Here is a 12806-nt window from a genome sequence, read left to right on the forward strand (position 1 = left end):
TAATGCCATCCAGAGTAAGAATCTGGTTAGATACTATGAAGAGAAAAGTTATTAGAAAGGCAAATGAAGTCACACTCAGATATCTAATTTTTACATGCGCATGGGCGGTCAGTCCGATCTGCTCTGCTGTCAAAGTGCGCACAACAGATGTGACAGAAAAACCGCGCAGGGCTCTCAGCGCATTCTTTATTTATACTCCAAGTGAGCTTTAAAGGAAGTAGGAGTGGTATGTTCAGTATACAAAAACGTTTCCATAATAGGAGAAACCTTTAGCTTGTCTGTTGAAATAGGAGATAGCTTGGTATGTATAGAAACTTAAACATTTCCTTAAAAGGAGAGTGAGAGAGGGGGGTGACCGTTAACTCAGGATGTAGTATGTATGTCACCGCATTCCTCTACACATCTGGTTCCACTTTCCTTTCCTGTGGTGGTTCCAACTCACAAGCTCTCCTATCTTAAATGAAGCTACAACTAAACAATAATCACAAAACTAAAAAATCTCTTATCAGATACCATATTTCTAAGATTTTCAGGGCCGAGTACAATAACCTCAGTTTGATCTGAATTAAGAAGCAGAAAGTTAGCGGCCATCCAGGTCTTTATGTCTTTAAGACATTCCTGCAGTTTAACTAATTGGTGTGTGTTATCTGGCTTCATGGACAGATAGAGCTGGGTGTCATCTGCATAGCAGTGTAAATGTATGCTATGTCTTCTAATGATGCTGCCTAAGGGAAGCATGTATAATGTAAACAGAATTGGTCCTAGCACTGAACCCTGTGGAACTCCATAATTAACCTCAGTGTGTGAAGAGGACTCTCCATTTACATGCACAAATTGGAGTCAGATATCAATCAATCAAGGCTTTATTCACCACGTGCAGGTTGCCCTGCAGTGAAATAGGACCCCCCCGCCTTACACAGACATCACATGGGGATACAGGTCGGAGATCGGTAGCGTTACAGAAAAAACACTGAAATATACACTACAATGGGAAAGTACAAGAGGAAAAAAAGAGACCTCTACTCATGCTGGGCTCCTGGGAGGACAGCATGAGAACAGGAAACAAAAAAACTCCTCTGCACAAAAAAGCACATAAATGTCCACAGCACAACATTATGGAACACGTGACAAGCAACAGGGTCGGGTGGGGGGTGAGGAGTCATCCGAAGGAAACACAGCAGCCATCCTGCCCAGCGCTACCATTCCAGCGCAGGCTCAGACCCGCCGTGTTCCCAGGAGGGAACAAGCATCGAAGGCGTTTGGAAAGGGAGGGGGGATGAGTGTGTGCATATCAGTGTATATGTATGTGTGTGCGTGTCCAGAGTTCAGCTGAGACAGTGTCCTTCGCCCTGCTAGGCTAAGTAAACAGTCTTCCAGCCAACCCAGGTGGCCTTGTAGGGAATGGGAAGGAACAGTCTAAACACAGTCGTTATCAGGGTGTTTTTGTTCGGCTCCAGCCTTGGGCCGCAGCTGGCGCCGAAAGGGTATCCGCATGTAGTGATGGTGGTTTTTACTTTAGTGCGAACAGCTCATATGAATTTCAAAGCAGTTCTACAGTCCAACACCATCCATCCATCCATCCATCCATCTTCATCCGCTTTATCCGAGGCCGGGTCGCGGGGGCAGCAGCCTAAGCAAAGAGGCCCAGACCTCCCTCTCCCCAGCCACCTCCTCCAGCTTATCCGGGGGAACACCAAGGCGTTCCCAGGCCAGCCGAGAGATATAATCTCTCCAGCGTGTCCTGGGTCTGCCCCGGGGCCTCCTCCCGGTGGGACATGCCTGGAACACCTCACCCAGGAGGCGCCCAGGGGGCATCCTTGTCAGATGCCCGAACCACCTCAGCTGGCTCCTTTCGATGTGGAGCAGCAGCGGCTCTACTCTGAGCCCCTCCCAGATGGCCGAACTTCTCACCCTATCTCTAAGGGAGAGGCCAGCCACCCTTCGGAGGAAGCTCATTTCTGCCGCTTGTATCCGCGATCTCGTTCTTTCGGTCACTACCCACAGCTCGTGGCCATAGGTGAGGGTAGGGACGTAGATCGACCGGTAAATTGAGAGCTTTGCTTTTACACTCAGCTCAGCTCCCTCTTCACCACGACGGACCGGTGCAGCGTCTGCATTGGTGCAGCGTCTGCATTGGTGCAGTGTCTGCATTGGTGCAGCGTCTGCATTGGTGCTGCAGCTGCAGCCCCAATCCGTCTGTCGATCTCCGGCTCCCTTCTCCCATCACTCGCGAACAAGACCCCGAGATACTTGAACTCCTCCACTTGGGGCAGGAACTCATCCCCGACCCGGAGTGGGCACTCCACCCTTTTCCGGCTGAGAACCATGGCCTCAGAATAGAAAGTTGGTCTACAATGGGATACTAGTACTTTTTTTAAGATTACATAGCTTTGTAAGAGAACAGTGCAACATATCAAATATTACCATTCATCATTCTAACAGTGTATATATGACAGAAACATTCATTTCCTGTTTAAGTTAGGATGGAAACTACAAATTGTTGTGATTTATAAATGTAAATGGTTGTCTGTATATGTGTCATGGACAGGCTTCATGTCATTGGGACTCTCCATAAGCAAAGCAAATAAGAAACAAGTAAATACAAAAGCTTTCAGCTGCTCCCTTTTTCACAAGGGGTCACCACAGCAGGAGACAGTGGTCAAGTATAAAACATGAAGCAAAATGCACTTACCGACAGAAATCTGCACATCTGTCACAAAGCGCTCCTTGCGGGGAAATTTGTGTGGTTTGGCAGCCAGATCTGCAATGGCCCTCATCATTTCATCCCAGAGAGCGGCCACCTTGTCGGGGCGCTCCAGATCCCGAATAGCATCTGATGGTACGGTGAGGACGATGTTTTCAAACTCCAACTCTGCCCACGGTGAAGGAGCTGTGCGCAGCGTTAACCACTCAGCTGCAGCTGTTACACCTGAAAAGAGCAAAAGGGGAACAGACCCATGAAAATGCCTTGGATTATTAAACTTTGTGTACTGGTTTAGAAGAGGGGTAAAGCTGTTAAAAGGTTCTTTGTTTAGCTTTCTTTACTAGAAATATGTTGAGCTCAAGTCACCTGTATTGTCCAATGAAAACACTGTACCTTCGATCAGAATGAAAGTGATCCAGTTCAACAAGTATAAGACTTATCAGATATCTTCCATTAAATCAACTGACACAAAGTGCACAAAGTACACAGCACTGTTATAAACCACAGACTCACCAGACTTGTAATATGGAGCAGTTACAGCTTTCTGGACTGTGACCTCCAAACCCTTCACTTGTGTGTTGGGTGGAGCCACCAGATAGATGAGTCCCCCCCACAGGTTGGACACATGCATCATGTCTGATGTAACAGTAAACTGCTCATGAACACATGGAGGTCTCTTCAGCTCATCCTTGTCATGTAGCTCATCAGTTTGACAGCCTATCTGAATCTGTAGATAAAATGGAAAATTGTGTCATTGCCTAATACTTTGTAGCTACACATTACAAGATAAATAAAAGGATAACAGGCTGCAAAATTAGATTTTCAATTCAATTTAAATCAATTGTATTTGTATAGTGCCAAATCACAACAACAGTTGACTCATTGTGCTTTATATTTTAAGGTAAAAAACCTACAATAATACATACAGAGAATACCCCATCAATCAAATTTCCCCTTATGAGCAGCGCTTGGCAACAACGGGAAGGAAGAACTCCCTTTTAACAGGAAGAAACCTCTGCTAGTACCAAGGTCAGGGAGGGGCAGTCAACTATCGCAAACAGTGGGGGCGAGGGAAAGGAAAGGGATGCCTCAGTAAGATGAACTTGGCCTTAAACCTCACTGGAGGTGAGTTATGGTTTCTTATGGTTTCTATCAAAGACCAGACAACATGCAGCATTATCAGAGGGACAAAGAACTCAAAATAATCTGATTTTGTTTGCAGTACCTTCCAGTTTTTGTTGATAATCTCAGCTGGTAAGACCACGATGGTCTTCATTCCAGGACACAGGTAGAGACCTGTACTGATCCACTCTTCCTTACCTGGCACACACAAAATGAAAAAGAAAATACTATACTAACTATTAACTTTTATTAATTTGTTGAATTATATTAATTCACTATTGTTGTTAATAAGAAAAAATGTGCAGAAAATAAATATAAGGTAGCTAAAGCAGTATGAACAACTGCCATTGAGATGTGGAGTACTAAGTTTGTACACTAACTATAACAAGGCTTAAAGAGAGCACCAAACTGTAGTGACTCAGTAACAAACTGAAGAAACATCTGTGAGTCAAGGTTTAAGGGGCACAATAACAAAAAACCAGGAGGAGCTGCCAGAACCACTTCAACTGGCTCCTTTTAATGTGAAAGAATAGAGTCCATCACACACCGAGAATGATTTCAGTTTATTGCTGATAATGCAGACCAAGCTTTTTCTGCAATTATAAATGTGACAGCAGACAAGACACCCCGTACTCCCTGTACTCCCATGTCATCTTGCACAGGATACCCCAAGGGACACAATTATATGCCTTGTCCAAATCCACAAAACACATGTGCGAACATGGGCAAACTCCCAAGCACAATCAAAAATCTTTGAGAAGATAAATAGCTTGTCCAGCTTGTCCAGTCGGCTCTGTAATTGACTGCAAACTAAACACATTCAAAGCTGTGGTGAAGAAGAGATCACTGAACAAACAGTTATACATAATGGATAATCTTGACCACAGTCTGCACTGATTCAGCTCCACTGGCAGAAGGGCAGATACACAAAGTCTTTAATACCACATGCCATCACCCTCTATTATGCAATATACCTGTCTACCAGAGAGCATTTCCTCTTTCATTTCAGCATTTTATAACCCTTTTAAAGCTACTTGTTTTATCATTATTATTATTATTATTAGTAGTAGTAGTAGTAGTAGTAGTAATAGCTCATTGTGAATGATATCATTTTTTTATTTGAAAGACGCCATACCCCGACATGCAACATTAAAGTTTGTAGTCACTGACAACTGCAAATGCAAAAACTGCAGTTCGCTTATTTTATGGTTTTCAATTAAATTGATATATTCATGTTATGTAAACATTACTGTAACATATAGAGGGTCATTGTCTAAATCAGATATATTACTTAAACAATAAGTGCACGTATATGGTGTGTAGGTTGGACTCATCAATAGTTCACATATTTGTCAACAAAAATAAGCTCTGACCTGCTGTGTTGACATCGATCTTGATCTTATGGTTACAGACAACAGGCATTGCTGGATTATCCTTGATGAGGTAGGGCCGGAGGGCATCGGGATTTGGGCAAACCTTATATACAGCTGATCCCACACTGAGGAGTAGGTGGTCTTTTGGAGTCGTTACAGGACAGCTGTCGCTCACCTTGAAAGAAAATTTCAGTGGCTGTTGATCTAACACATCTAGTTGATAGCTGTAGTGTACTATATGAGATACTGCATGATCTTCCACTCACCTGCGGCAGGCCTGACCTCTTTAACACGTCAGTGAGTGCAGCCAAGACTTGTCTGTAGTGGAAGCAGTCATGGGCTTTCATCTGCAAGTAGACATTGCAGTCGCTGCCCAGCTTTTTCAAACATCCCTCCTCATGCTTGTTTAGTTTTCCACCTGTAGTCACATGGGCAGCAAAGCGGTACAGAAGGTGGCGGAAATGGTAAGTATCTTTAATAGCCTCGCTGGGAAAAGGGGCTTTGTATGATCCCGCGCTGATTGTTGCTTTCAACAGGCTCAATCCCATTAGGTTGAGGATCTTGTTTCCTGAAAGACATTAAACGATTCTTTATTGATTGTCATTGGCTCCGTCTTAAGTCACCACCATCACTAAGTAGCATATCAAAGACATTGCATTCATAGCATGCTATGTGGTCAAATGTTGTGTGTGTTTGTATAAGTACGTCCTCTAATTTACTGTGATCAGTGTTGGTTTTGTTACTCAAAAAAGTAATGAGTTACGAATATTACATAGAACACTTGCAGTATATTACTTAATTACTTAATACAATAAAAAGTAAAACTAATGGGAAAAAAACTTTATATAAAATTGTAATTTTTATAAAAGCTATTTCTACTTAATAATTAGGTAACGCAAAGGAATAGATTCAATGCCAAATTTCACTTTAATAAAATTGTATCAAACAAGAGAGAAAAAATGTTTTCACATTAAAAGTTATTATCTGAAAAGTGGAACTTCTAGAAATCTGCAGTAAAACAGAACTCCAGCATATACTCACGCTAACGACATCCAGGAGGACGGGATCTGAGGGTAGACGGGCAGGTTCTCCACCTCACCATAACGCTCAGTGAAGTAGATTCCTGCCACTCCCGACACTTTATTCCCATCAAACTGATGCAATATGTTCTCTTTGGGGTGAGTTGCAGCCCAATGCCACGCCTGTCCAGCTATCAGCACCCCTCCTCCAGCTTTCAGAAACGCCACCAGCTCCTTTGGGTCTGAGCCCACGCTGTAGGCATCGGTCACATAAACACCAACTCCCAGTCTGTCACTGAAAGCTCCCACAACTTCTACTTGGAAGCTGGATTTTTTTAGGCTATTAGCAGCTGCACTGACATTTCTGTGCACCCCTACAGAGAGGTTATCAGATCCATCACCTCTCAGCCAGGTCACAGCATTTTCTACCAGAGCAGGAAAGGCTGTCAAGTAGCCCTCATGACCCAGGACCACAATCCTTCCACTGCCGTACAGAGAGGCAGCCATCAGCACCTGACCTCGACTGTTCATTGCTAAAGGAAAGGCATGGTCTCCGATCAGGACCAGGTCACTGGGAACACAGGGTCCCTGTAGGTCCAGCTCCTTCAGGCCTCTCATCAGGGAGGCGTAGGCCTCTTCATGTTGGCTTTTGAATGACTGGTTAGATGACACAGTGTAGAGGATTTATACTCTGTAGACTGATGAAGAAGGTGAAGGTTAGGATGCAGGGGAAAAAGGTTGTTAGCACATCAGCTTTAATAGTTTTTCTTACATATATGTATGCCAAGCTAAGTTGATGGATTTAAAAAAGACTCACTTAACATAAAAATAAAAGTATTATTCTTTTAAACATCAAGCCTCACAGCAAATTGTCAAACTGCAGCTGGTGAGAAAATAAAAAGCTGTTCTCCACTGATCTCATTACAACCACACACAACCTAAAAATACAAAGCATTTTTTTGTCTTTTTGGTTACCTGAACGTTGCCTTTCTGTAGCACAACAGCTTTAAAGAAAAACACCAGGAGCTCTACCAGACAGGACAGGAGAAGGAATGTAAAAAGAGCAGGGAAAGGTGATGTTTATATCAGAAGATATGACAAGAAGAGGAGGGACTTTAGTGAGGACAAACAAGGAAAGAACTACTGATGAGAGACAGCTCCTTTTATGCAAGTATGTATATAAATGTACTCAATTATATTCCGTCACAGACCTTTGTGTTAGTTTTCTTTGCTATTTGAGTTCAGACTTGTGTTTGTTTTGTTTCTGTAAGACACAGAAAGTTCTTCACTCAGCACAAATACTGTGCAATCTTTAACTCATCATATACACCTTTAACATCTGAAGTTCACATTTACAATCGCAGTCCGCATGCCTCAAAATCAAACACACATGCCAAAGCAAGTTAAGACAGATTACCACTGGCTTTTGAGCTACTTGACAAAAAAACAAGTACTCCCCCTTTTGGCTCAGGCTTACTGATCATCACTGTGACCTCAGTGCACAGGCTGGTGGGTTTTTAGTTACTGAAGACAACTTGTCTTGACAAAGCCCCTCTTTGGAAACAAATGAGTTCCTAAACTATTTCCCTGCAAGCACTACATTTATAACATCAACAACAGAGTAAGTTATTTTTGTATTTGAGTCTGTGTGAATGTGTTTTAGAGAGCCTGCCCCTTTCCTCTTGGATGCCCCAAGTGCCCTTTTCTTGAGGCGTTTTTATTCATTTATTTATTTAGTAAATGTGTGTGTGCATGCAGAGCAGGGGTCCCCAACTCCAGGCCTCGAGGGCCAGTGTCCTGCAGTTTTTAGATGTGTCCTTGATCCAACACAGCTGATTCAAATGGCTGAATTAGCTCCTCAACATGTCTTGCAGTTCTCCGGACACCCTTGCCCTTGTGAATTAATCCCTTGCCAACCAAGGAGGCATCTGATGACACAACCTGGTGACAAAGGATTGGGACCATATCCATATTGATTAGCCCTTCCCACCAATGGGGAGTTACCTGCAACCTACGCATCACAGTAATCTGGTTTCAGGTGCTTCTGAGCCAAAGGGCAAAGTCCCAGTCCAAAGAGATATTGCTGAACACGACACATGTTCAGAAGAGCCAGTGGGAATATGTATACTGTTGCTGCCATTAGCCCCATGTTGCAGAAGGTATGGGTATAACCTCCAGGTCACTCGTGACACCAACTAAATCTGGAACAAGCAAGTCCTGAGGGTGGCATATCTCACAGGGGTTAACAATAAGGTCCCTCTCCTGGCATCCAGCCACATGTATAAGAATTCTGTGGCTTGAATGGCTTTAAGTCTGCTTTTCCTCGTGTCTAGGTTCTCTAAGTGCTGTGGCACTGCTCCTCTGAAAGAGCATTCAAGCCAGCTGTCTGCATAACTCTGACCAGTGATGGGCTTTGGAAGGCTTAACATACTGCCTGAGCACCAAATCCTTCAGATCAAGAACCAGCGGTACTGAAGATAGTCAGAAAGACCCAACCCTGTCATTTTCAAAACAGAATTGCCACTGAGATGACACTCTATATTTGTGCAGGGAGAAATCCAAGAACAATTTCAAAAACTGGAGATTAGTATGTAGCATCATTTGACCATGACCAGCATTTTCACTTGTTTATCATAACTTCCTAAACCACACATTTCTGAAACAAATAACTACAAGAATAATGTTTAAAATGTTTCATCACCTTCATCTATTTTTTTGCATTTGCCAGATGATGTTGTGATTGCTGCCTTTTACAATAAGGGATGCTGCAACACCCCATACTTCCCATGGCCTTCCTATTTTGAAACTAGCAGCACAAGCAAATGTATGACCTTGTTTAAAATGATTACATTATTATATATAGTAATATTTAATATACAGTAATATATTTAGATCTGGTGACAATGCTATTAACAATAGTGAAATAATGTCTTTGCAATTTCACTGACATGATATACATTTTCCTTTTCGTTTACAGTTTCGATACAAAAAAGTCAGAGGTCTAAAATGGGAACAGTGCTTCTTTGCAATTACATTGTACAGGAAAGACACATTGGGGTTTGAGGCTTGCTATCTCTGGGTGGTCTACAGGCGCACTTTTGGGGCAAGGCACTGGTAATAGTGAGGACAGCTCAGTGGGATGAACTTGGACCTGAGTGTCACTGGAGGTGGTCTTAGTTCTACCAGAGAGCATTATCAAAATTAACTGATTTTGCATACAGTGCCTTCCAATCTTTGTTGATAATCTCAGCTGGTATGACAACATTTGTCCTTATTTCAAGTCACAAGTAGAGACCTGTACTGAGCCATCTGTTACACATAAAATCGAATCAAATAAAAAAACTATCAGACAAAGTTGTCCTTAACCTCGTTGAATTTGTTGAACTTTATTAATTCACTACTGTCAGTAATAAGAAAAGTATTACAGAAAAGAACATATAGGCTTGCTAAACCAATTTGAACAGCTGTCACTGGCGGGTACAGTAATCTCTTTGAACACAAACTATAAAGAGAGACCCAAACTGCACTGACTGAATCAGGGCAAAAACAAACTGAAGACCCACCTGTGAGACGAGGTTCAGGGCACAGTAGCAACAATCTACAGGCGTTAGTGTTAGCCTAAATCAGCATCAATTTACTCTAAGAATTAAGCAAGGGGCCTCACATTGTATGACTGAATCAAAACACGGTTAGAGGCTACAGTGAACACCTTACAACAAAAGAAAAGCCCACCTCAATTAGCCTACGTCTTTCCAATTATCTAATATGCACCACTGATTAACTGTTGCCTTAGAACTGAGTTAAATAGTAATACAGATTCAATGCAGTCATTTGTTTTGAATTTCCTCAGGATAATGCAGCCTTTTACTGAACTTTATACACACACACACACAAGTACATAAATAAAGCAGCATTGAGGTCAGCTTTTGTTTTTCATTTTAAAATTGTATTGCCGTTTTAAATTCTGCTTTGGTTTGTTGGTTTATTATTATTGTTGTTGTCATATTTTTAACAAATCAAATGTTTAATTTGAAAGACATTATAGTGTATTGTGATACCCCTACATGCAACATCAAAAGTCAGTGAAATCTACAAATGTAAAATCTGCATTTCACTAACTTCATTGTTTTCAATAAGCTGTATATATTAATGTAACAATAACTTATGCACACACATAGGTTGTCAAAAATAATGAGCTCTGCCCTACTGTGTTAACATTGATCTTGGTCCTGTGGTTTCAGACAACAGGCATTACTGGATTATCCTTGATCAGGTAGGGCAGGAGGGCATCAGGATTTGGGGAAACTTTATATACAGCTGATCCCGCTCTGAGTAGGCAGTCTTTTGGAGTCGATAAAGTACAGCTGTCGCTAACCTTAAAAGTAAATGAAAACGGCATTAAAAGACATTACAGGCCTCCAGCTGCTCAGTGATATATGCTATACACACAAACCCGCTTAGGTCATTCCTGAAATTTGTCTCCTCACACTTCAGCTCTGACTCACTGAAAACTTTGAGTGCGGGTTTCACCATAACACCAACAACCCCTCTGTGCCCTTCATCCAACCAGTGAATGGCTTTTCTCCAAAATGGAAACGTGCTTTAAAATAAAACTTTAAAAAAGGCAAGCAACAAGAAAGGATGTCATGTGCATGTGTGATATATAAAACAAGTACACACAGGTTTACACATATTTCCTTTTAACCTGGGTCAGGTGTATGGTTAATTGCATACTGCAAAAAATGTGGCTGGTGGAAATCAACAGTCACATTTCTCATTAAATGTACAACACAAAAAACACTCATTAATTTTGACCTTTATGAAAGCTGATGAAAGCTTAAACTGAAAGACTGACATTTATTATAAACTGGTGGACTAGAACCTCAGAAAATACACAATTAGACACTCACTCAATAGAATACGCTCAAACCGTGAGGACAGGAGGCTATACAGGGAGGTTCTCCGCTTCACCTTAACACCGAACCACCAGTGGAAAGCTGCCCTGTGCAGGGTGTGTGAAACAGTGGTAGAGGAAGTTGCCAGTCACTCAGTTAAGGCATTTTTCTTAACACAGACCCCCAAGTGCAAAAAAGACTAAAACAATCAAAACCTTTTTTACATATGTCAAAAGGTTAGAACACAGTCACTTCAACTCTATGATGCATTAATAAAAATCATCATTTTAAGACTTAGACATCGAATGGTTTTACTTTATTTTTAAAAAACCTGACTGAAAGGAGTACTACAAAAAAGAAGAGAAGATTGGCTTCATGTAGAGTGTCCAAAAAAAATAGTGAAATGTGAAAGATTGAGAATTCACATAACTGCTTAAACTGAGGAAACCATAACACTATGTGATAACACATTGCCACTTCTTGTCATTTTATAACTCACTGCCTTTGCTTTGTTTTTTGCATACTTTATTATAAAAGATATTTGTTGTTGTGTTGACGGACTTCCCATTTGAATGGTGAAACAAGTGGACCACGGATCACATTGCAAACCATGGTCTAAGTTTTGCTATGTTTTGGTAGGCGGGCGCATCCTCGAGTTACCGCTTCTACAGTGGCTTCTATAATCTGAACATTCAAGAATAAGATCAGGTATATGACTCCACGTGTATTATATTTCTGTATCAAAGCTAACATTACATCACAAAGGAAAAGTGACGGGAAAGTAGACAGAAAATATAGACACTGAACTGACAAAGAAAGCATGTAAAAAGGCACTCAAAGAGCTGAAACAACAAGAAAAAGAAGCAATGCAGCTGCTAAAAAAGAAAGTAGAAAACACCACAAATCATATTTATATAGTTTGCCTCCTTCTCTCAAGTCAGCATGGAAATTATTATAGAAATGTTTCTGATAGCACTATAAATAGTGGGACCCAGAAAGATCAGAAGTGTCTTAATATTTTAATCTTACAGCATATAATACTTGAATACCTATCATTATATGGCATGCCCATCCATCGCAGGCTGGACCCTATCACAGCTGCCACAGAGCGGCCTGCAAATGCAACATCTTTTATAACAATGAATAACTTTAACTTACTTAACTTGAACTTTAAGGGCAGCACGGTGGCACAGTGGTTAGCACTGTTGCTGTGCAGCAAGAAGGTCCTGAGTTCAATTCCACCATCAGGCTGGGGTCTTTCTGTGTGGAGTTTGCATGTTCTCCCCGTGTTTGCGTGGGTTCCCTCCGGGTACTCCGGCTTCCTCCCACCATCCAAAGACATGCAGTTTGTGGGGATAAGTTAATTGATTAATCCAATTTGCCCTTAGGTGTGAATGTGAGTGTAAATGGTTGTTTATCTCTGTGTGTTAGCCCTGCGACAGACTGGCGACCTGTCCAGGGTGTACCCTGCCTCTTGCCCTATGACAGCTGGGATAGGCTCCAGCGCCCCCTGCGGCCCTGAAAAGGATAAGCAGAAGCGAATGGATGGAACTTTAACTTTACTTTATCTGGAAATAATAGACATAAGGTGTGCCAATAGTAGTGTGTTAAAACAGTCTCACAAACTCTGACTAACAGACTTTGGTGACTTTGGTGAACCCTCTAGAAAATGTAACAGTTAACATTTCCCCAC

General features: G+C 41.8%; 1 protein-coding gene across 1 annotated transcript; it reads right to left on the reverse strand.

Moving 5' to 3' along the window:
* Nucleotides 1-2174: 2174 nt before the first annotated feature.
* On the reverse strand, nucleotides 2175-7366 carry LOC146362319 (TRPM8 channel-associated factor homolog). Its single transcript, XM_084920110.1, has 7 exons — nucleotides 7194-7366; nucleotides 6241-6916; nucleotides 5466-5772; nucleotides 5200-5374; nucleotides 3930-4024; nucleotides 3218-3431; nucleotides 2175-2929 (listed from the first exon to the last, which is right to left on the reverse strand). Exons 2-7 carry the CDS (start codon nucleotides 6834-6836, stop codon nucleotides 2628-2630), a joined length of 1689 nt encoding a protein of 562 aa, XP_084776236.1. The 5' UTR covers nucleotides 6837-6916; nucleotides 7194-7366; the 3' UTR covers nucleotides 2175-2627.
* Between the last annotated feature and the right edge of the window lie 5440 nt (nucleotides 7367-12806).

Source organism: Perissodus microlepis, chromosome 22 (genome assembly GCF_051167445.1).
Source record: "Perissodus microlepis isolate ML-2025 ecotype Zambia chromosome 22, ASM5116744v1, whole genome shotgun sequence".
Classification (NCBI taxonomy): Eukaryota; Metazoa; Chordata; class Actinopteri; order Cichliformes; family Cichlidae; genus Perissodus; species Perissodus microlepis.

What these genes read in the sequence shown, in the direction of transcription:
- LOC146362319 (XM_084920110.1), bottom strand. Translation starts at nt 6,836, where the DNA reads ATGAGAGGCCTGAAGGAGCTGGACCTACAGGGACCCTGTGTTCCCAGT. An exon ending in TCCTCCTGGATGTCGTTAGC is followed by an intron (nt 5,773 to 6,240) that starts GTGAGTATATGC and finishes CGTTTAATGTCT; the next exon opens with TTCAGGAAACAAGATCCTCA. An exon ending in AGAGGTCAGGCCTGCCGCAG is followed by an intron (nt 5,375 to 5,465) that starts GTGAGTGGAAGA and finishes TTTTCTTTCAAG; the next exon opens with GTGAGCGACAGCTGTCCTGT.